Source organism: Salvelinus fontinalis, chromosome 16 (genome assembly GCF_029448725.1).
Source record: "Salvelinus fontinalis isolate EN_2023a chromosome 16, ASM2944872v1, whole genome shotgun sequence".
NCBI lineage: Eukaryota > Metazoa > Chordata > Actinopteri > Salmoniformes > Salmonidae > Salvelinus > Salvelinus fontinalis.
The window spans coordinates 18669792-18694753 of NC_074680.1; the positions used below are offsets into that span (position 1 = coordinate 18669792).

The 24962-nt window shown below is 42.2% G+C and overlaps 1 protein-coding gene across 5 annotated transcripts; it reads right to left on the minus strand.

Moving 5' to 3' along the window:
• Positions 1-335: 335 nt before the first annotated feature.
• Positions 336-22595, minus strand: LOC129812766 (serine/arginine repetitive matrix protein 1-like). Of its 5 annotated transcripts, none has more exons than XM_055864614.1 (16): positions 22472-22595; positions 20705-20794; positions 20139-20261; positions 16874-17044; positions 12223-12317; positions 11882-12121; positions 11448-11756; positions 11073-11317; positions 4159-4239; positions 3964-4032; positions 3609-3747; positions 3396-3473; positions 2828-3283; positions 1986-2172; positions 1538-1723; positions 336-1295 (listed from the first exon to the last, which is right to left on the minus strand). In XM_055864614.1, exons 1-16 carry the CDS (start codon positions 22490-22492, stop codon positions 1185-1187), a joined length of 2601 nt encoding a protein of 866 aa, XP_055720589.1. In that variant the 5' UTR covers positions 22493-22595; the 3' UTR covers positions 336-1184. The 5 variants fall into 5 exon arrangements, with proteins under 5 accessions (XP_055720589.1, XP_055720590.1, XP_055720592.1 ...); XM_055864616.1 differs by having other exon boundaries at positions 1186-1288; XM_055864615.1 differs by lacking the exon at positions 3964-4032.
• Positions 22596-24962: the final 2367 nt, after the last annotated feature.

A 24962-nucleotide genomic window follows, 5' to 3' on the forward strand; every position in this document is an offset into this window, starting at 1 on the left:
AATCTCTGAATGTGCTAGTGATGAAATTCGCTCCTGCTGCGAGGGACATTCCATCGATCTGTGGACATCCCCAACTGGTTTCAGATTTCGCATCCTACGCAAAAAATAGACTAGCGTGTCAGTGGTATCCAGGGCTATCGCTCAATGCAAGCCATTTTGATCTACAGTGCCCACAGATCAATTTATAAGCGAAAATGTCAGTGGGAACTTGTACCAGACCCATGTAGGTCCTCTAAAAACAGGGGACTTTATATATCTAAGAGATTTATTTTAAGTGGCCAACCCTGTTTTCTGAGACAGGCCTTAACCATGAATTTAGAATATACAACAATCACTTTAGTTTTAATATAAAAAAATCTTTTAATTCTGAAAGGATGACAAGAGCAGGAGTTTTTAAATACAAGTCAAATAGCAGTCCCACAAAACTGGATAGATCAACGCAAAAGAGTGGACCAGTGTGAACTCAAAGTATGACTGCATATCAACCCATGTGGGAAATCAAACCCCGGCTCTCTGGTGAGGTCAGAATCCTCATGAAAAATCCAGTTCTTTTTAAACTTGTGTAGACTTTTTCAAAGCCAGAATTTTCTGGAAGGCCAAACACCTCTATTACATAACAAAAAAGGGAAAAAGACTGTTTGGATTCATTCCCCATTTTAGAGAGCAAACAGCATAGCAATACGATACAATGCCTGCTGACAAAAGGGAAAAGTGACAGCTTTGATCTGTGTATTTGCTTTTGTTTACAGTCCATTTCATGCACATCAGAGCAGAGTCACGCTAGCTGCACATGCAATCCTAAATTCCCAAAGTCAAATCTTTTGCATGTCGTAGTATGAGAAACTTGTACAATGCAAGCATCATAATTAAACCGTTCCCATCCCTGATCTTATCTTGAAAATTAAGGGGTCCAACAAAGATAGTTTTACAGTTTGGATATAAGCAATAACACACAATTAGAAAATAATATTAATTGGGAGATCTCACGTGACATATCAAGCTCTTGATAAAAAATATATTTCAATAGATTACCAAACCCGTAAAAGGAAAACAAAAACTAAAGAATAAACAATTTGTACATTCTAAAGCTGAACAAGGTTAACGAAAAATTCTAAACAAAGGGAAAGGAAAATCAGGAAAGGAGAAAAAGGGAGGAGAAAGAGGGAGGGGAGTGACCGGGCTTCTCAGGACAGTGGAGGGGACAGCTTTCCAGCTTTCCTCATGGAACGCAGTGCCTTCTCTCTCAGGTGCTTCTCCAGGTCGTCCAGACACTCTTCTACTTCACTGTCTGATTCCTTAAGGAAAGGTAGCATTAATTATATCATATTTCGGTTACGTTGCAAGGTAGGTGGTATGATGCTGCAGCATGCTTCATCATAGTAACAGAATAAAGGAATACAATAGCTGATGGTGCACAAGTGAAGTTCTACAACCTTGTCTGACTTTGTTAATCTTGAATGAAATGCTTAGATGCAAGGCGCAGATGATATGTGAAGCATGCTAAAACCCCTGAGTAAATCAGAAGAGTAGACTTCACCTTTTTTGGGTTGGAGTCTGCATCCCCCTCCATCCCCTGGTTCTCCTGGTCATCCCCAGCAGCAACCGGCATATCACACTTCTCCTTCTTGTGTTTCTTGTGCTTCTTATGCTTCTTCTCCTTCTTGTGTTTCTTTTCCTTCTTCTTCTTCTTGTTTTTCTTTCCTCCAGGCTCGGTGTCAGAATTCTGAGATGGGGATTACAAAGCAATACCACGAGTGAGTAAGTATTTCGTTGGCATTTAGTGAGCGGGGCCAAGCAGAAGGCATGATGACCTTCATTGGTTAAACCTCTTCAGTCTTCCAACAAGTTATGGTATTGGTGCCCAGAAACACACACACCAGCTTTTACTCACAGGAGAAATCCTCTATCTAGCCACTTAGTTGGGTCAAACAAAATGTTTAATCTCACGCCATACTATTAACAGATAGCAGCTTTAAAAGACTCACCTTGTTTGGAGAAGGGCTGCCAGAGCCACTGCTGGCCTTTTTAGCCGGGGGTGCAGGTGGGGATCCACTGGCTGAGTGGCCTGGAGAGGGGGAGCCTGAAGCTGGCCGCTTCAGGGCTCCTGGTTTAGGGGAACCAGACAGTGACCTTGATGACACTCTCCTCATCGGCTGGGGGCTCTGAGAGACTCTGATAAGGAGAAACCGGAGAGAAAACGTGTGATATATCTGGAACGTACACTGAACGTACAAAACATCAGGAACACCTGCTCATTCCATGACAAACTGACCAGGTGAAAGCTTTAATCCCCCTTTTGTTCCTTTTTTTTTTTTTTTTAAACCAGTGTAGATGAAGGGGAGTAGACAAGTTAAAGCATTTTTAAGCCTCAAGACATTTGAGACATGAAGTGTGTATGTGTGCCATTCAGAGGGTAACTGGGCAAGACAAACTACTTAAGTGCCTTTGAACGGAGTATGGTGGGTGTGAGGCGCACCGGTTTTGAATGTGTCAAGAACTTCAACGCTGCTGGGTTTTTCATCCTTAACAGTATCATGTGAATGGTCCAAGAATGGTCCATGAACTAAAGGACATCCAGCCAACTTGACAACTATGGAAAAGCACTGGAGTCAACATGGGCCAGCATCCCTGTGGAATGCTTTCAACACCTTGTAGAGTCCATGCCCCAACGAATTGAGGCGGTTGCGGACAAAAGGGGGTGCAGCTCAATGTTAGAAAGGTGTTCCTAATGTTTTGTACACTCAGCGTACATCTAAAAATAGTGGTGGGAGTTATTGTTGTGCAGCAGAAGCTATTACGCTAATAAGACCAATTAGAGGCTGCTTACCTCTGGTTCTTGCGGGGCTCTGGTGTCCGGGACACCCTGCGGATTGCCCTGTTGCCGTGTGAGGGGGGCCTCTGGCCAGGTGGAGAGGTGTCAAAGCGCCCCTGAGGACTGGTTCGGCCACGGTTGGCAGGGGAAGGGGACAGGCGGTTACTGTGAGCAGGAGGGGGGGAGCGAGTGTCCCGGCCTGGTCGGTTGGATGGGAGCATGGGGCTTCTCTTGTGTCTGGGGGGAGAGGTGGATGAGGGAGGTGTGCGTCTCTTTTGGGGAGGGGGACTCCTGCGCTTAGGGGACCTGGAGGGACGGCGCTTGGGCACCGGGGATAGGCGTTTGGGAGAGGGAGACCCTGATAGCCTTCTTTTCTGTGGGCCCAGGGGAGTGGGGCTGTATCGCCGCTGGATGGGGGGAGAGTACCGTCTGGGGGAGGGGGAGCGTCTGCGAGGTGGTGGAGAGGGAGACCTGGGGAAACAGAGAGACAAGTTATTCTTTGAATCTCAGGTGTGGTGCACTGAAATCTGGAGAATTCTCAGTAATGAGGGAACCTAAAACAAGGCGGCGTTAAGTCTTTTACCTGCGCCTAGGAGGAGAGGGAGATCTGCGACGTCTTGGGGGAGATCTGCGTCCTCCGGGGGAAGGAGAGCGTCTTTTTCTGTAGAGGGAAAACAAAGACTTACATGAGGAATGCATGTGGGACAGACAGTGTGTGTGTGTGTGTCTTGTTGGTATGGGAAAAAGGTCCGAAATCTATATTCATGACTGCATGCGAGAACTGTCCGTAGCTGACCTGGGGGAGCCGTCCCGGTGTCGTCTCCTGGGGGAGGGCGAGTGACTGCGCCGCCGCCTGACATCCCCGTTCCTCGCCACTGGCCCCCCACCCGGCCTCTTGGACCCCTCACCTTCTGAGGATGATGATGATCCAGCCTCTGTTACCAATCCGAAAGAAAACAGCACACGTCATTTCCCAGCAGCAACATGTGGATGTTTTATTTTATATATATACAAAAAAAAGCACCTAGATGGGGATTAGGGCACAACTTCAAGACCCACAAGACGAGGGTGCAAGACGAGACGGACACAGAGTGGGTTAGAAAAAAAGAGATGGGGTGAGGTGGGGAACACAAAATTAAAACGCTTGTAACCTGAAGACGTTTCCCGATTCTGCCTGCGATACTGACGTCGCTGCTGCACAGAATCGGCTGTAGCCCCCTCTGAAACGCAAAGCAGTGAGTCTCCATTCAGAGCTATGGAAAACCGCAAAAAAATAATAATATCCACCCTCACCCACGGTGCATCACACCAGACCAAGACAGACAGGCACTAGAAGGCAAACACACCTGACTCTGATGCCTCAGACTGCCTGGGTTTCGGAACAGGAGACGGTGAATTGTTTCGCGTTCCTGGTTTCTTCTTTGAACCTGAAAATCAAAACTGTTTTAGTTGCCAGAATCTTTCCAGCAAGAACTCTACAAATGCTTGTATAACACTAGTAGTAGGAGTGACGTCATGCTTGAAGAGGATGCTTGTTTAACACTAGTAGTAGGAGTGACGTCACGCTTGAAGAGGATGTTTGTTTAACACTAGTAGTAGGAGTGACGTCACGCTTGAAGAGGATGTTTGTTTAACACTAGTAGTAGGAGTGACGTCACGCTTGAAGAGGATGCTTGTATAACACTAGTAGTAGGAGTGACGTCACGCTTGAAGAGGATGCTTGTATAACACTAGTAGTAGGAGTGACATCATGCTTGAAGAGGATGCTTGTATAACACTAGTAGTAGGAGTGACGGCATGCTTGAAGAGGATGCTTGTATAACACTAGTAGGAGTGACATCATGCTTGAAGAGGATGCTTGTATAACACTAGTAGTAGGAGTGACGGCATGCTTGAAGAGGATGCTTGCTGCAGCCTGAAAATAGGTTTATGATTCAGCAGTTTCCATTAGCCAAGGCCTGCCAGTAAGGCCTCACAAAGTGTCTCACTTCTGTAACCAGGCCTGCCTAGGAATAAAGCTATCCAGGGATTTGAGATGATGTAAACAGTTTCCAGGTCACTGACTGTATAGACATAAATCCATCCTCTAAAAGAGCATCCAGGAATGGTTGTGTATCACTTTCCCACTGACTGATCATGTGACAAGACAGTCACTATGAGGTGAGGGAATCCCATGTTTGAAAGGTGAGGAAGTTGGATAGGGCTGAGTTCATTACAGACCATTGTCGATACAGTCCCAAAATGTTTTGCATGTCTGCAGTCACGTTAAAGATATCAGACAAAAAAACAAAACAAAATTTAAACTGTCACTGGTCACATCATGATAATGCAAAATGCCAATATCTTTAAAACTTGACATGCACAACACCGGGACTGTATCAACAGTGGACTAATTAAAAAAATACCAAAATATAGAATATCCACCCGGAAACTGTTTAAAGCTGCACTATGCAGAAATGGTGCCGTCATTTCCTGGTTGCTAAAATTGGAATAGTTCGCCTAATTTCAGGTTGTGTGAGAAAACAAACACGTATAGTGTAGAGAATTATTGAACCATCTAAACTGCTGTAAAATATATTTTCCATAAACAAAACAAAAGCATTTCCAGCTGGTGTACAAAACTGAAAGTAAAAGACTCAAACTTGACATAGAAATGGCGCACATAGAACATATATACCGCTTCTTAGACTTGCTTTCAATGAGAATGACACTGCTATAACCAGTGGAGTAAATTACTTATGTAATACTTTGAAGTGTTTTTACTTAAGTAATTTTTGGGGGTTATCTGTACTTTACTTATATTTTTCACAACTTTTACTTCATCACATTCCTAAAGAAAATAATGTACTTTTTACTACATACATTTCCCTGACACCCAAAAGTACTCATTACATATTGAATGCTTTTAGCAAGACAGGAAAATGGTCCAATTCACACACTTATCAAGAGAACACGTGGTCATCCCTACTGCCTCTGATCTGGTGGACTCACTAAACACAAATGCATCTTCTGTAAATAATGTCTGAGTGTTGGAATGTGCCCCCTGGCAATCGGTACATTTTAAAAACAAGAAAATTATTTATACTTTTGATACTCAAGTACATTTAAAACCAAATACTTTTAGACTTTCTCAAGTAATATTTTACTGGGCGACTTCCACTTTTTAACTTGAGTCATTTTCTATGAAGGTATCTATATCTTTACTCAAGTATGACAAATGGGTGCGTTGTCCCCTAACTGGCTATAACTCACATTTCTACTTGAATTTGGTCTGGTCACCCAAAAAGTTACATATTGCAGCTTTAATACACATTAGGGCAAGGATCAAAGAGAAGGGGGCATACAGTGCCTTCAGAAGCTATTAAAAAAACTTTACTTTGTCCAAATGTTGTGCTGCAGACTATTTAAAATTGATTAAAATGTAGATGTCACTGATCTATAAACAACAACCCATAATGTCAAGTATTCAATCATTTTGTTATGGCAAGCCTAACGTTCATGAGTAAAAATGTGCTTAACATATCGCATAATAAGTTACATGGACTCATTACATGTTAAATAATGGGTTAACATTATTTTTGAATGACTACCCAATCTCTGTATCCTACACATACAATTATCTGTAAGGTCCCTCAATCAAGTAGTGAATTTCAAGCACACATTCAAACAAAGACCAAGGAGGTGTTTCAATGCCTTGGAAAGGGCACCGAGTGGTAGGTGTAAAAAATAAAAAAACAGAAACTGAATATGTCTATGAGCATGGTGAAGTTATTAATTAGGCTTTGGGTGGTGTATCAATACACCTGGTCATTACAAAACAATACAGGTGTCCTTCCTAACTCAGTTGCCGGAGAGGAAGGAAACTGCTCAGGGATTTCACCATGCGGCTAAGGATGATTTAAAACGGTTACAGTTTTATGGCTGTGATCTGAGGATGGATGAACAACATTGTAGTTACTCCACAATACTAACCTAAAATGACAAAGTGAAAAGGAGAAAGCCTGTACAGAATAGAAATATTCCAAAACATGCATCATGTTTGCATCAAGGCACTTTAGTAATACTGCAACAAATGTGGAAGAGAAACAAACTTTTTGTCCTTATTACAAAGCGTTATGTTTGGGGCAAATCTAACATCACTGAGTACCACTTCATATTTTCAAGCATGGTGGTGGCTGCATTGTTAGGGTATTCTTATTAATCAGCAATAACTATTTTTAAGCGTTTCATAAACAGAATACAGCTATACGCAGAGGCAAAATCCTAGAGGAAAAACAGTTTGTCTGCTTTCCAACAGAAACTGCGAGACAAATTCACCTTTCAGCAGAACAATAACCTAAAACACATGCCCAAATAGACACGAGTCGATTATTAAGACGACATTGAATGTTCCCGAGCAGCAAAGTTATAGCTCGGACTTAAAAATCAGCTTGAAAATCTATGGCAAGACTTGAAAACGGCTGTCAGCAATGATAATCAACTTGACAGAGCTCGAAATATTTACAAAATGAATGACCAAATATTGTACAATCCAGGTGTGCAAAGTTCTGAGACTTACCCAAAAAGACTCACTGCTTTAATCGCTGCCAAAGGTGTTTATACAAAGTATAGACTCAGGGGTGTGATATCTGTATTATAATTTAATAATTTGCTAAAAAATGTTTTCACTTTGTCATTATGGGTTATTGTGTGTAGATAGGTGAAAAACATTTAAATCTATTTAGAATTCAGGCTATAACAACAAAATGTGGAATAAGTCAAGGGGTATGAATACTTTCTGCAGGCACTGTAGCTACATTTACACTGAAAAAAAAAAAAACTGAACACGCAACAATTTCAAAGACTTCAAGTTAGTTCATAAGGAAATCTGTCTAAATAAACGCAGCAAAAAAAGACACGTCCCTTTTTCAGGACCCTGCCCTTCAAAGATAATTCGCAAAAAGACACGTTCACACAGATGAGCGTCCCTGCTCATCTGCGTGAACGTGCCTTAGGCATGCTGCAAGGAGGCATGAGGACTGCAGATGTGGCCAGGGCAATAAATTGCAATGTCCGTACTGTGAGACACCTAAGACAGAGCTACAGGGAGACAGGATGGACAACTGATCGTCCACAGACCACGTGTAACAACACTTGCACAGGATCGGTACATCCGAACATTACACCTGCGGTACAGGTACAGGATGGCAACAACTGCCTGAGTTACACCAGGAATGCACAATCCCTCCATCAGTGCTCAGACTGTCCGCAATAGGCTGAGAGAGGCTGGACTGAGTGCTTGTAGGCCTGTTGTAAGGCAGGTCTTCACCAGACATCACCGGCAACAATGTTGCCTATGGAAACAAACCCACCGTCGCTGGACCAGACAGGACTGGCAAAAAGAGCTCTTCACTGACGAGTTGCGGTTTTGTCTCACCAGGGGTGATGGTCAGATTCGTGTTGATGGTCAAAGGAATTAGCGTTACACCGAGGAATTAGCGTTACACCGAGGAATTAGCGTTACACCGAGGAATTAGCGTTACACCGAGGCCTGTACTCTGGAGTGGGATTGATTTGCAGGTGGAGGGTCCGTCGTGGTGTGTCACAGAATCATCGGACTGAGCTTGTTGTCATTGCAGTCAATCTCAACACTGTGCCTTACAGGGAAGACATCCTCCTCCTTCCTGCAGGCTCATCCTGACATGACCCTCCAGCATGACAATGCCACCAGCCATACTGCTCGTTCTGTGCGTGATTTCCTGCAAGACAGGAATGTCAGGTTTCTGCCATGTCCAGCGAAGAGCCCGGATCTCAATCCCATTGAGCACATCTGAGACCTGTTGGATCGGAGGGTGAGGGCTAGGGCCATTCCTCCCAGAAATATCCGGGAATTTGCAGGTGCCTTGGTGGAAGAGTGGGGTAAAATCTCACAGAAAGAACTACCAAATCTGGTGCAGCCCATGAGGAGATGCACTGCAGTACTTAATGCAGCTGGTGGCCATACCAGATACTGATTGCTACTTTTGATTTTGACCCCCTTTTGTTCAGGGACACATGATTCCATTTCTGTTACACGGAACCCAAACCGGCTGCGCGCGTGCGCCATCGTGCATAAATTTATTTTGTCCCCCTACACCAAACGCGATCACGACACGCAGGTTAAAATATCAAAACAAACTCTGAACCAATGACATTAATTTGGGGACAAGTCAAAAAGCATTAAACATGTACGGCAATTTAGCTAGTTAGCTAATTTGTCCTATTTAGCTAGCTTGCTGTTGCTAGCTAATTTGTCCTGGGATATAAACATTGAGTTGTTATTTTACCTGAACTGCAGAAGGTCCTCTACTCTGACAAATTAATCCACACATAAAACAGCCAACAGAATCGTTTCTAGTCATCTCTCCTCCTTCCAGGCCTTTTCATCGTTGAACTTATATGGTGATCGCATCTAAACTTTCATAGTATTACCACGACTACCGTCAAAACAGTTCGTCTTTCAATCATCTCGTGGGTATAACCAATCAGGAGATGGCACGTGGGTACCTGCTTCTCTAAACCAATGAGGAGATGGGAGAGGCAGGACTTGCAGTGCGATCTACATCAGAAATAGGAACGACTTCTATTTTAGCCCTTGGTAACGGAGACGCTCGTGGCGCGCACGAGCAGTGTGGGGGCAATAATTAAATAACATGGATTTCTAAAATTATTTTGCGACGTGTCCGGTCTGGTCAGCATGTCTGTGGAACTTGTTCAGTTCATGTCTCAGTTGTTGAATCTTATGGTCATACAAATATTTACACATGTTAAGTTTGCTGAAAGTAAATGCATTTGACAGTGAGAGGACGTTTCTTTTTTTGCTGAGTTTAAATTCATTAGACCCTAATCTATGGATTTCACATGACTGGGAATACAGATATGCATCGGTTGGTCACAGATACCTTAAGAAAAAGGAAGGCCCCTAGATTAGAAAAACAGTCAGTATCTGGTGTGAACACCATTTGCTTTATGCAGTGCAACATCTCCTTCGCAGAGTAGATCATGCTGTTAATTGTGTCCAGTTAAATGCTGTCCCACTGCTCTTCAATGGCTGTGCCAAGTTGCTGGATATTGGCGGGAACTGGAACACGCTGTCGTACACGTCGATTCAGAGCATTCCAAATATGCTCAATGAGTGACATGTCTGGCGAGTATGCAGGCCATGGAAGAACTGGGACATTTTCAGCTCCCAGGAATTGTGGACAGACCCTTGCGACATGGGGCCGTGCATTATTTTGCTGAAACATGTGGTGATGGCGGCGAATGAATAGCACGACAAGTGGCCTCAGGATCTTGTCACGGTATCTCTGTGCATTCAAATTGCCATTGATAAAGAGCAATTGGGTTCTTTACCCGTAGCTTATGCCTGCCCATACCATAACTCCACCATGGGGCACTCTGTTCACAACGTTGACATCAGCAAACCACTCACATAGGCAAAGCCATACACGCTGTTTGCCATCTGACCTTGTACAGGTGAAACCAGGATTCATCCATGAAGAGCACACTTCTCCAGCGTGCCAGTGGCCATCGAAGGAGAGCATTTGCCCACTGAAGTCAGTTACGACGCTGAACTGCAGTCAGTTCAAGACCCTGGTGAGGACGACGATTATGCAGATGAGCTTCTGTGAGACGTTTTCTGACAGATTGTGCAGAAATTCTTTGGTTGTGCAAAGCCATAGTTCCATCAGCAGTCTGGGTGGCTGGTCTCAGACAATCCCGCATGTGAAGAAACCGAATGTGGAGGTCCTTGGCTGGCGTGGTTACACGTGGTCTGCAGTTGTGAGGACGGTTGGACGTACTGCCAAATTCTCTAAAACAACATTGGAGACGGTTTATGGTAGAGAAATTAACATTAAATTCTGTAGCAACAACTCTAGGAGATTGTGTCAGTCAGCATGCCAATTGCAGGCTCCCTCAACATGAGACATCTGTGGCATTGTGTAATGTGACAAACCTGCACATTTTAGTGGCCTTTTATTGTGTAATGACCATGCTGTATAATCATCTTCCTGATATGCCACAGCTGTCAGGTGGATGGATTATCTTGGCAAAGGAGAAATGCTCACTAACAGGGATGTAAACTAATTTGTACACAACATTTTAAATAAGCTTTTTGTTCGTATGGAAAAATTCTGGGATCTTTTATTTCAGCCCATGAAACATGGGACCAACACTTCACATGCAGCAATTATAATTTTGTTCATTATGGAATGGAGAAAAGTAAGTAGAGCTAACATACCAGCTGATCTGGATGGGGAGGCGGAGGCCCGGCCCTTTCTGGCCCGCGGGGAGGCAGAGCGTTGTGTCTTCCCAGAGGGGCTGCCATTAGGGGCTCTTCTCCTGGAGGGGCTGAGGGAGGGGTCAGCTGCATGGCCGCGGGGCTGTTTCCTGGGTGGTGTGGTTGACGTTCTCTTCATTGCCTTTTTATGAGGTGAACGAGACGTAGAGCTGCTCCCAGAGGATGATGGGGAGCGAGAGCGCCGTCTATGGGAGACGAACAGAACAAATCAACCACAACTGCTGTTTGGTAAGGTAGCTCGTTAATTCCAAAAGGCTGTTAATGACAGCTTCAGTGACAGGCAATTCTGCTACACTTCTATGGCCCTCCACTCACCTGCGGACAGGGGAGCGACTGCGCCTGTGTCTGGGGCCTGGGGGGCCACGTCTGGGGGGGCTCCTACGACGAGGGGACAACCGTCTCCTGGGGCTCGGCCTCCGCCGGGGAGAGTAAGATCTGGAGCGTGATCTGGGTCGTCTGCGGGAATGGGAGCGAGATCGGTGGTGGGGCCTGTCTCTCCTGCTGTCCTTCTCCCTTTCCCTGGGCTTGGGCCTCTCCTTTTTAGGAGCCTTATCTGGGGAGGGTTCTTTGACCTCAGTCACAGAGTCAGGTACCACAACCACAGTGTCCAGCTTCACCACATCACTGGAAAATTAAAACATAATACAAATTAGATTACAATTTGATGTCAAGAATGGAATCAACAATCCGGACAAATCCCCATCCCTGCATATTTCCAGATACAGTTGGTGCCCAAACCTTTCCCTTACCTGGTGGAGGAGGCCTCCTGAATGACTGGCTCAGGTATGGTGCTCTCTGAGGTGTCTGGCTCAGGCTGGGGCTCCTCAGTGCTCTGGGGCAGGGTAACACTGACAAGGGTGACAGCTGGGGCTGGTGGTGGAGGGGAGCTGCTGGGACTTGGCTTACGCCTCGGTGAGCGGGAGTGACTGCGCTTCCTCTCCCTCTTCACTGGAGATCGTCTCCGTGGAGACTGTGACCTTGACTTCCTCCTGTACCAAAAGAGATCCATAAGAGCCAACGCCATATGAACTATCTTTCACATTTTGATTGAGGTCGACTTTCAAGTGCTTTTATTTAATGCGGTTCTCACCTTCTGGGGCTCTCCCTTTCTCTGTTTTCTTTGTTTTCCTTTTCCTTCTTCTCATCATCAATCTTCTTCAGAGAGGCGAGCTTCTCTTGCTCAATCTGCAACAGACAACAGCATGCGAGGCCAAAGCAGTAAAACACTGTACAAATTAGGGCTGCACGATTAAATCGAAATCAATTCAAAATAGCAATATTGACATGTGCAACATCTATCTCGCATGAAGCTGAGATTCTTTGATACAACAAAAACTAGACTATGGTGCCTTCTCCAATGAGATGCGCTAGACTCCGTTCACGCTTTACACGCAGAGGATGCTGACCAATCACAAGCTTGTGCTCACTCACACATGCTGGTCAATCACAAGTGTCCCCTTAAAGCACAGTTAGATGCAGGTGAGGAGAGAAAGTGCTTCCCCTCCAAAGTGTGTTGGAAACATGAGTGCTGCTAGTGCTAACGAAAAGAAAACACCCCACCGTAGACCAGGGTTTGTCGTTAGGAAAATTTGGCAACCGGCAAGATTTTAACTTACCGGACATCCATGTGCATTGTGTGCTTAAATTATTAGGGCATCCACCCACGGTGCTTAAAAGCATATTTAGATTATTGTAATTATCCTGTAACGTGGTAATAAAATAAAGTAGAACGATGTTATGTCACCATAACAGGTTTTAATTGAAAAGCAAAACATAGCCTGTTACGTCTTCATCCCTGCTATAAATTATAAGAGAACATAAAAAATAATTTAGCCTAGAAGAACAAGTTGCCTACACAGTAAACAAACTCAAAATATATTTATATAATATAATTTGCGAGTGACCTGTCCTATAGACTATTTGTATGAAAATGTTAATAAATAAAACAGCTGTTTTCAAATTCAATCTAGGCCTCTAATTTAATTTAGCCCAGGCATGAACAATTTAATTAGGCCTAATAAAATAACAAAAACATGGCTGTCTACGAATATCAGGGTCGGCCAGTCACAGCTAGAAGAGATCCAACTTTTGTCTAATTAACATCAGACTTGACTTTTCATAGCAGGTTAGCTGAATGTAGCAGGTTAGGAGAATTAGGTCAAGGTTAGGAAAAGGGTTAGGTTTAGCTAAAATTGAAAAAAATCCGCCGTTGCCATTATTTTGACAAAAGCTGGATCTCGTCTAGCCATGACCGGGCCGGCCCGCCTCACTACCGCTGCGATTCAGCTCCACAGCAGTGGAAAGAGGACACTCGAGGAAGCCACAAACTGAAGAAACTAGAAAGCTGACATTGGACAATCAAATTTGATAACAAATGTTAATTTACATAAGGCTGAAAAAAGGCCCGCGCCATGCATTTATAAAAGTACTCATTTCGAAAGCCGAAATTCTCTCTTCTTAGTTCTACAGGATGACGTTTATATATGTTGTTTATTGTAATTTGAACTATCGTGGGGGTCATGGCTCGTGTGGTATGTGATAAACGTGGCTTATTGATAACTCTGTTACCGACTATAGGCAGTTGGCTGCCTAGTGATTGCAACGCCGATGTGAATAGTTGACAACCATGTTTCGTTTCCAAGTGCAACTGAATAAGCTCAACAAATGCACACATTACTCTGTCAATCCATTCCAAATCTTCATACTATACACGACAAAGGCGGCATGTGTTGATTTTGCCTAGGGCAGCAGCAGAACTTCTCGGACCAGGCCTGACAAACACTTCTTGAGGACGCCTGTACTCCGTTTTGGATAAAGAATCCCTCTCTCGGTGGGGTACACCGGAAACAGGGATAATCAACTCAATCTTTGCCAATTTTTCAGGGTACACTTAGCTGAAGTTCCTCATGAAGACTGTGCGTCGTTTGCGTGAGTAATAATAGAAACACACAAATTTCCAAACAGCTTGAGGATTTATTAGCCTCAAGTATATCTGCCTTTGAAGTTTGAGCACATCGACTGGCATTTCCATCAATAAAAAGCCTTATTTTGCAACGGATTTTTACATTCTCCCTTGCAATTTGGCCAGAAACTATTATTTATTGGCTTTTTTATTTATTTAAATTTTTTAATAGGCCAAAGGCCGACCATAACCGGTTAACGGACACCATGCCGCAGCCACATTTGTGATAGAAATCACTGAGGTACTCATAGACAAAGACATGATTCCGATTTACACAGTCAGCAAAGACTGCTTCAAGAAGATGACTAACAAGCTAGACAGGAGATACAAGATTCCATCTCGCACATATTTCTCCCAAGTCTCCATCCCAACACTGTATAACAAAATGAAGTTGAAACAGATCGCACACATAATTATTACACGACTACAGCAGACCTTTGGTAGTAGAACAACCGACCCCCTAGATTCGTTTGACAGTACACTTTATTGAAGAGGAGTTTCAACTTAAAAGGTCTTTGCTTGTAAACATCATAGGCTACATCCCATAGATCACACAGGACAAAACATCGCTCTGGTGTTGCGAGAAGCTTTAGCCGCCTGAATGAGGAGCAGCAAGTGTGCACAACGATAATGGCACACACATTGTCAAGGCCATCGTATTGAATGACAACTAGACACCAATGTTTTGGACACAGCCAATTGCAATTGGTAGGCTATATGTTAAGGCACTTGGACTTAGAATTTCAATTAAAATAATGATTAATCCTACTTATACATAATTACACAATCATAAGCTTCCTTCCAATTCAATATGCAGCCTATGGCTGCCTGTATAAATAATTAACTTAAATAACCTAAGTTCATTATTTAATGGTAAAATAGGAACTCATTAATTCATAAGTGTTGCGCTTATAGCACACTATTTTGAGGCTCATATTAAAAATGTATGTTAATATGTACACTACAGTTCAAAAGTGTAGGGTCACTTAGAAAATCTTGTTTTTGAAAGAAAAGCAAATTTTTTGTCCAGTAAAATATCAAACTGATCAGAAATACCGTGTAGACATTGCTAATGTTCTAAAATACTATTTTAGCTGTAAACGGCTGACTTTTAATGGAATATCTACATAGGCCCATTCTCAGCAACCGTCACTCCTGTGAAATAGTACTCGCAAAACACCAGTCTCCAGGATGCTGGCCTGCCCGGTGTCTGTTCTTTTCCCACCTTAATATTCTATTTTTATTGGCCTGTCTGAGATATGGCTTAGTCTTGGCAACTCTGCCTAGAAGGTCAGAATCCCGGAGTCGCCTCTTCACTGTTGACGTTGAGACTGGTGTTCTGTGGGTACTATTTAATGAAGCTGCCAGTTGAGTTGAGGCGCCTGTTTCTCAAACTAGACACAAATGTACTTGTCCTCTTGCTCAGTTGTGCACCAGGGCCTCCCAATCTTTCTATTCTGGTTAGAGCCAGTTTGCGGTGTTCTGTGAAGGGAGTAGTACACAGCGTTGTACGAGATCTTCAGTTTCTTGGCAATTTCTCGCATTGAATAGCCTTCCTTTCTCAAAACAAGACTAGGCTGACGAGTTTGAGGAAAGCTCTGTTTCCGGCCATTTTTAGCCTGTAATCAAACCCACAAATGCCGACGCTCCAGATACTCAACTAGTCTAAACAAGGCCAGTTTTGTTGCTTTTTTAATCAGCACAACAGTTTTCAGCTGTGCTAACATAGCTGCAAAAGGGTTTTCTAATGATCAATTAGCCTTTTAAAATTATGAACTTGGATTAGCTAGCACAGCGTGCCATTGGAACACAAACACACTTCCAGAGTGATGTTGCTGATAATGGGCCTCTGTACGCCTATGTAGATATTCCATTCAAAATCAGCCGTTTCCAGCTAAAATAGTAATTTACAACATTAACAATGTCTACACTATTTCTGATCAATTTTATGTTATTTTAAATGGACCAAAAATGTGCTTTCTTTCAAAAACAAGGACATTTCTAAGTGACCCCAAACGTTTGAATGGTAGAGTAGGTGTAATGATCCTATCTATTATCATAAGTACAACAATGTTGGAAAATATTTCTCATTTAGTTTTGTGTTTATTTAGCACAGTATGTATTCATTCATATGATCTCATTTTTTATTTTCATTTTTTATCCCCGTTTCTCCCCAATTTTCATGGTATCCAATCGCTAGTAATTACTATCTTGTCTCATCGCTACAACTCCCGTACAGGCTCGGGAAAGACGAAGGTCGAAAGCCACGTGTCCTCCGAAGCACAACCCAACCAAGCCGCACTGCTTCTTAACACAGTGCGCCTCCAACCCCGGAAGCCAGCCGCACCAATGTGTCGGAGGAAACACCGTGCACCTGGCCCCCTTGGTTAGCGCGTACTGCGCCCGGCCCGCCACAGGAGTCGCTGGAGCGCGATGAGACAAGGATATCCCTACCGGCCAAACCCTCCCTAACCCGGACGACGCTAGGCCAATTGTGCATCGCCCCACGGACCTCCCGGTCGCGGCCGGCTGCGAACCCAGAGACTCTGGTGGCGCAGCTAGCACTGCGACGCAGTGCCCTAGACCACTGCGCCACCCGGGAGGCCCATATGATCTCATTTTAGAAGTGATGTTCTCTACCCCGACACTTGTTTTAACCACGAATTAAGTATAACCAGTGTTAGAAAATGTCAATATCTTGCAAAAAATTATCACGTGTCTAAAAAGTTCAGCCCAGTACAAATACACGTGCCTGACAAGGTTGTGATTGGTTGCTTACCTGTCTCTGTTTGATCTCCTCTTTCTTCTGCTCTAGGAAGGCGGAGGGGATACCGGCGATGTTGTCCTGAGCGCTGAGCAGCAGAGGCCACAGGTCCCTCATGAACTCTCTGGCATTCTTCCCATTCAGGAAGCCCGTCAGGTTGATCTGCATCATCTTACTGTCCGGGTGCTGCAACACACACACCAAGGGAGAGAGAAAGACAAAACACCAATTTAACACGGAGGAAGAACTCACAAGAGTAAAAGGAGGGGGAGGGGGGTCTCGCTCAGGCGACTGCCCCCCCTTGTTTCCTTACTAAGCTACACCTGCCTGCTAAATAATAGCAGCCATCTTCATAACAAAACAATAGCTACAGTATGACCCTTGTGCCCCAACACAGACTGCTTCATGGAAACAAACTTTGTTCTGTTGACTTGAGGCTGTGATAAAATTGTGCAATTCAAAATCTTTATCGCCACCCCATTAGTTAGGTAATTGAAACCTGAAACTGAGAATAGCTGAGGGGAGACAAAACTAGAACATCATCCATGTATAAGCACCCCCACTGCATGCATTAAGGCAGTTTCCCTTAAAATACTCTGAAAAATAAATCCCCCAGCCATCACTAACATTTTCATCAATTATGATAGAAAATAACTGACCAGATATCTTTCCCTGCCAGTCTTCCCACTAGTTTCCCTGCCCTATTGTTCTCGGTCTCCCCAGTCTACTCTTTGAGAGATGAACAGATATCCACAAAACAGAGTGCATCAAAACCCAACACTGCGAGTACAGTCCCGGTGTCCTCAGCGTGTCCCGCAGGATCAGTGGGTATGGAGCGCCCGAGTCTCCTGCAGAAAGAGACGCTCCCTTGGCTTGCTTCCGACTCCCTAGTGCTTGAGACTCAACCACCTTGAGTTTATTGTTATATCATTTATCTAAATTGCAAGAGACGAACAAGCAATAATGAGTGCACAAGACATTTGAAAGGGGTTTTATTTCAACATGTAGGTCAAGAATTAAAAGTTAGATACCCCCTTAGCTCACTAACAATGATAATTAAGGACTTTTCTTATCATTACTGTGGATTTAACCTCTCTAGGCTAGGGGGCGGTATTTTCACATCCGGATGAAAAGCGTGCCCAAAGTAAACTGCCTGCTACTCAGGCCCAGGAGCTAGGATATGCATATTATTAGTAGATTTAGATAGAAAACACTGACGTTTCTAAAACTGTTTGAATGATGTCTGTGAGTAAAACAAAACTTATTTGGCAGGCGAAACCCCGAGGACAAACCATCCAGAATTTTTTGGGGGAAGTCACTCTATTCTATGGGTTTTCTATGTGGATCTAGATTTCTAAAAGGCACTTGCTTGCAGTTTCTATCGCTTCCACTGGATATCAACAGTCTTTAGAAATTGGTTGATGTTTTTCCTTTGAGAAATTAAGTAGGGCTGTTCAGAACGAGGGTCGGGTCTATTGTACTGTTGTGGTTGGGGCGCGCCACCTGAAAGTTTGCCCCACTGTTTTCGTCCGGTATTGAACACAGTTTATCCCGTCTTAAATTTGATCAATTATTTACGTTAAAAAATACCTTAAGTTCTATTAGGAAAGTTATTTGAAATGTTTGGACAAAGATTACAGGAAACTTTAGATATTTTGTAGTCATGTTGCGCGAGTTGGAACCAGTGATTTTCTGGATCAAACGCGCCAAAATATATTGACATTTTGGAGCTATAACGACAGAATTAATCGAACAAAAGAACCATTTGTGATGTCTATGGGACATATTGGAGTGCCAACAGAAGGTAAGGCATGAATTATATCGTTATCTCTGAGTTTTGTATCGCGCCTGGCGGGATGAAATATGATTGTCTGTGTTTGATGGGGTGCTGTCCACCGATATAGAATGGTTTGCTTTCACCATAAAGCCTTTTTGAAATCTGACACCGTGGCTAGATTAACAAGAAGTTAAGCTTTATTTTGACATATTGCATGTATATTTAAGAATGTAAATATTTACAATTCTGTAGATTGAATTTGGAGCCCTGCACTTTCACTGGATGTTGGTCAGGTGGGACGGTAGCGTCCCATCTAGCCTAGAGAGGTTAAAGCATTTAGCTTAGAAAACCCACCCCCAAAAAATAACAGCACAGAAACTAAATAAAATCGGTAAGAGGCAGCTGAATGTATTTTCCCTCCCAGTATTAGGCTAGGTTCACTAAAACAAATAGTAAGAGAACTTACAGGATTCCAGCAACACCTTTGTATGAACATAAAGCATCCTAGGGTTGTTGGGAGTCATATGTTCATTAAAAAACAGTTGTGGAATAACTAGAAGGCTATCAATACCCTTCAACATTTCCTATGTCTGGGGTTTCATCCAGTTAATTATATGTAATTTCCCCTTGAAGTAATGTTTTATATGCCAAATGCTATTTAAGCTTGGGGGGGGGGGGGGGCAATGTGGTAGAATGCACGAGTATAATTTTAACCATGAGATTAGATTTCCCAACGTGACAATTTCAAGGAGGGGCAATGAAATGTAACAAACTAAGGAAAACTTGGACATCTAGTGCACTGATTTATTTATGCAGAACAGGGTCCATGTGCAATGTAGTATTCAAAAATCACGTAGTGGGCTAGGTAATAATGTTTAAAGCACCGTTTTGCCACAGCCCAGATTGAAGATACTACGGATGTAATTTTAATATGAACTAATTAAATGACGATCAATAGTCTAACAGTTCAACTCTATTCTCAGCCAATTTTTTTCACCATCCAAAGACAGGCTAGAGGAGATAAAGAAAAACTAGCGGTGCGATTCAAAAGTATATGGAGAAAATGGCATGGCATTGTCCAAGTGTTTCTATCACTAGCATGTTGATCCCTGAACATAACTCACCTCAAACCACACACTGCATCAGGGAGAGTTGGGCTCAGTGACACTTTGGGCTCAGCAGAGAGCTAATAAGGTGTTGGTGCTATACTTCTGATGCAAGGTATAACATCCATAATGGTTCAGGCCTTTTGAATCATAAATCACATCATCATTAGAAAACTGTGGCACAAAGGCACTTTTGTCACATATCACAGCAAAAACTTTGGGTCATTCAAATTATGTATATTGTACACCGGTGGTCGCTCTTTCCCCATCTGCATTTATATTGTGTCTTATCAATACACTTTATTAAATCAACCTCTCTTTGCCTTGTATTAAGTTAATATAAATAACATCTGATGTACATACAAGAACAGGGAGGAATTGGAGTCAATAGTATTACCTTTTCTTCCAGCTGGTTAAATATAAATTCTATGACGACGTCATCCTCGAACCCCAGGATCTCCGTCACTCGCTGAGTGATCCAAGGTTTGACGACCTCCAGGTTCACCTTGGTCATATCCACCTAGGGGAGGAAGAATCAGGAAGTAGTTCAAACACATGCCTAACTTCAACCCATTGCACACTTAAAGGGATATGTAGAGATTTTGGCAATGAGTCAGATGAACTTGTGGATTCCATTTTTATGTCTCAGAGTCTAGTACGAAGTAAGTTTGGGGTAGTTTCGTGAGCCAATGCTAACTAGCAATAGTGCAATGACTGGAAGTCTATGGGTATCTGTTAGCATGGATACCCATAGAAAACCAGTCATTCCGCCAGCGCTATTTAGCAACTTCCTTTAAACTGCATGCAGATTTAAAAATGGCATCCACCAGTTCATCTGACTCTGGGGAAGTAGGTAAAGGGCATTCCTTTAAACCAAATTAGGCAATATAGAAATTACCATATTTACTTGTGGGGGCATTTCAATTCAATTAAAAGATGTGCTTTGATGAGTGTTGTTTATACCTTCTTTTCCAGACATTCTGCAAATTTCAGTTGCTTTAGAAGTTTCTTCTGCTTGTTGCTGAAGCGATTGTCCTGTTCTGCACTTGTGCCCTGTAAGAAACAAGAACAAAACATCTGTCTCAACTATTACAATACAGGTTTGTTCTTGTCCTTGCCTCAGACACTTAGCTGAGGAACGCTAAACTCCGTTTTCTTATATCGAGGCAGCGTAGAGTATTGATAACTGGCCACGCGATTTGCTAGCAACAACATTGTCCTACATGTACACGCACAGGAATAATTCTATATCCAACCGATTATGGCAGTAGGCGGATTATGCAAGTCATGTAAACATACTTTGCTCATCTTAAATTGGCGTACGGTCAAAATCGAACTACGCATACACCAATTTAAACTGGTTTTCTAAGCAATCTCAAATTATTAGGACATGTAAACACCTTAAAATCAGCGCTCCAGCAGTGTATTTGATCTGCCCATGTGCCCAGCACAGTTGTGCAAGCCTGCCTCTTTAGCACACGTTTAGGGAGTTCGGAACAATGGATGACTCTTAAGTTTGTATGTGGAGACTATTTCTATGTCTTAACTCAATCATACATACTTCCCAAAAATAACCTGGTCACTGTGGTATAACGTTAATTTTGAGTGGCAATTTTCTGCATTTAACAGTGTGCCACCAGGTAGCTTGATTTCAGAAGTGCCCATGTAAAGAGGATTGTTAGGGAATCCGTTCTTCTTGCAAAGTAAGGTATCGTTTAAAAATATATATTAATCTGACTATCCACAATAATCGCATTTTTGTGGGCATGTAACGTTAACCGTACTCATTGAGTCACAATCGGTCAATAGGCTTTCCTGTACAACTGCGGTCCATAAACGGGGTGCTGAAATTCCTACTTTTAATATAAACGTTAATTTAATACAACAGACTTTTTCCAAATTTGTGCTAAAATTAGGGAAAAGGCGGTAATTATATTTTAGAAATGTTTTATTCAAAGTATGAATTTCACCATCGCGCGGAAGGACAGCAGTTGTACTGGACAAACATTTACAGGTAAACGTTTTCAGAATTGACATTCTTACAATTATCTATTGATGGTGACTCGATGTTTTTTGCAGTATCGTTAAATCGCGCCACCAGCAACACTCAATTCCGCCTCGATGTAAGATAACGTCAGCTAATGTTAGCTACGTCACAACAGTTAAACATAACGTTAGCCGACTTTAGAAACATATGACACATATACAAGTAAATTATGTAGAAATTAAGTCCATAATATGATCACTTATTAGCCAGAATAAACGTCAGTTTATGTTGCTAGCTAACCTTAGTGTTATTCGCGATGTGCGATAAGGCCCGAGTACGAGCACTGTAACATGCACAGCCCGACTAACGTTACAGTAGTATGGCTAGAATTATACAAAGCCATTTTGCAACCAAGTCTTATACTAGATAACACATGATTGTAGTTATCACCCTTAACTACATCAGTAATGACAATCATTTGAAAATGGGAACACACAACATTCGCACAATTTATCGGCTAGCTTCAATCCAACGTATATATTGCTAAGCTAGTTAGCTAGCTAACAGTTAGCTAACAGTTAGCTGGATAACTTGCTAGCTAACGCAGCCGCCATCTTTACATTGCAGCGGAATGGCGCACGAGCTCGTCCGTCTACAATGGCACATACTTACAAATACAAACGAATATATTATACATTTGGAACACCATTTAACGAGTAATAGTACAACTTTAAATATCTTACGCGGAAGAACCCCGCGTCCATGTTATAAGTTGAGAAAGATGTAAAAGTGGGTGTTTGGTGGAGTCTGGAAAAAGACGTGCTCACAGCGCTGTCCAGGACCTGCTAACAAAACCCCAAGATACAGCGCGCGACAGGGCTCCTCCTTCTTAGCAGAACGGAAGCAGCGATGACGAGAACAACAGGTTCTTCTACACTTTTTCTGAAAGACGCTAGTCAGATTCCCATAACGATTAATGTGATAGAATCCTTTCCCAATGCATCTGGTCTGCATCACAGCGCTAGAGGCGTCACTACAGACCCGGGTTCGATCCCCGGCTATATTACAACCGGCCGTGATCGGGAGTCCCATAGGACGGCGCACAATTTGCCCAACGTCGTCCTGGTTAGGGGAGGGTTTGGCCGAGATAGGCCGTCATTGTAAATAAGAACTTGCCTTGTGAAATAAATAAATATTATGGTATTCCAGTGAAAGAAGAACTTACATATTTAGGCATAACTATTACTAAGGACTAGAAGTCTAGAGGCTTACAAAATGTTAACCCTCTTATTAAAAACCCCCAGAAGAAGCTTAATCAATGGCTACAGAGGGACTTATTTTTGAAAGGAAGAGTCCTAATAACCAAGGCTGAGGGTAACTGTAGGCTAGCATATGCCGCTCTATCTTTATATCTTGACGGTAAAGAGATAGACCAGATGCTTTTCAACTGTCTGTGGAGAAACCTTACCCATTACATTAGGAAAACTGCTGTAATGAACACTTATGAGTTTTGGTAGGGTGAATTTTCTGGACTTTACTACCTTATATAATACCTTTAAGATCAATTGGATAAAACAAGTCCTAAGAAGACACAAGTCTATGTGGAACTTTATTCTTCATGTCTTCTCTACTTTTGGTGGCCTTTACTTCATGTTGGTTTGCAGTTATAATATTGACAAAGTTCCAGTGAAACTGTTTTTCATCGGCAGGTTTTCTTGTCATGGTCCTTAATTTCTAAGCATCATTTTTCTCCACACAGATATTATATATGGAATAATCAGGATATATTGTATAAAAATACTTCTTTGTTTTTAGAATATTGGTTCTGAAATAATATCCTATTGGTGCGCCAACTTGTAAATGCAGAGGGTCTTTTACTCAATTATAAGAAATTATTTTCACTTTACAAGATCCCTGTAACACCTAAAGATTTTGCAATTGTTTAAGATGCCATTCCCTCAGGTGTTGCTTTATTTTTCAGGAACGTGTCAAGACCTGACCCTCAGGACCTGACTACGATTAACCCTGTTGACTCATCATTATGAAAGTTTTTTTGTTGTTGGTCTATTCAACAACAATAGAGCTATATGAGTCTTGTTTCAACAGGATGTTGTATCTTTACCGTATGTCATGCCTTATTGGAATGGTTTTATTGACAATATATTTTGGAAAAAAGTTTTACATGTTGCCACACACATACCTACTTAATAACAAAATTAAGGACATTTATTTTAAAAGTATTCATAAATATTATCCTGTCAACCACTAAATGAAGAAGTTTAAGAAAAACATCAATTCAAACTGTACCTTTTGTAATGACCACCCCGAAACAGTGTTGCATATTTTTTGGCATTGTATTCATGTAAGGAAACTGTAGCAAGACATCAGTAGATTTATAATTGAACACGTTTATGAAGATTTTACACTATTGTGGAGAGATGCACTGTTTGGATTATTTTCCTACAATAGAAATAAGTTGAAACTATTTTATGTAATTCATTTCATTATTCTTTTGGCCAAATTTCATATTCACAAATGTAAATTTACTAACAAAACACCACGATTTATTACCTTACAAAAAAAAAATGTAACTATATTTTAAGACAATTAAATACTCTACCAACAAAAAAGCTGTTAGAATAAGTGTATGTATGTTCCTTTAGGTCCTTGTGTAATGTGATACTGTACCCCTAGCCCAATTGTCCTTTGTATATTCTTTACATATACTTGTGTTCCATGTACTTTGTGTATTGATTAATTGTTAATTAAAATAATAATAATAATAAAAACAGGTTCTTCGATGAGGTTTAACGGCTGTTGACATCCAATAAATGTTGCATTACCGCCACCTACTAGACTGGAGTATAACTCCCTTATACATTGCTTGAAAAATAAATAAATACCCTACCATCTAACTACACTCACAAATAAATATATACTAATAATAAAATACAAAAATAAACACCACCCTACTCCACTATTTTAATCTATTTAGTCCTACTTCAGGCCTACAGCCTGAAAGGATGGAACACCACCACTTAACACACCCTGTAACTCTTCTGACGCAAAATCTCGCACACCTAAATACCTCTCTGCAGCTGCCACCACAACCTCAATTTTCTGTGACTTACGTTCCATCCTTGCAGTACAGTTGATAACCATTTCTATAAATGCAAAAAATCTCATCTTAACTGAAACATATATCACTTGTTGGTTAATCCTCTGTACTGGTAC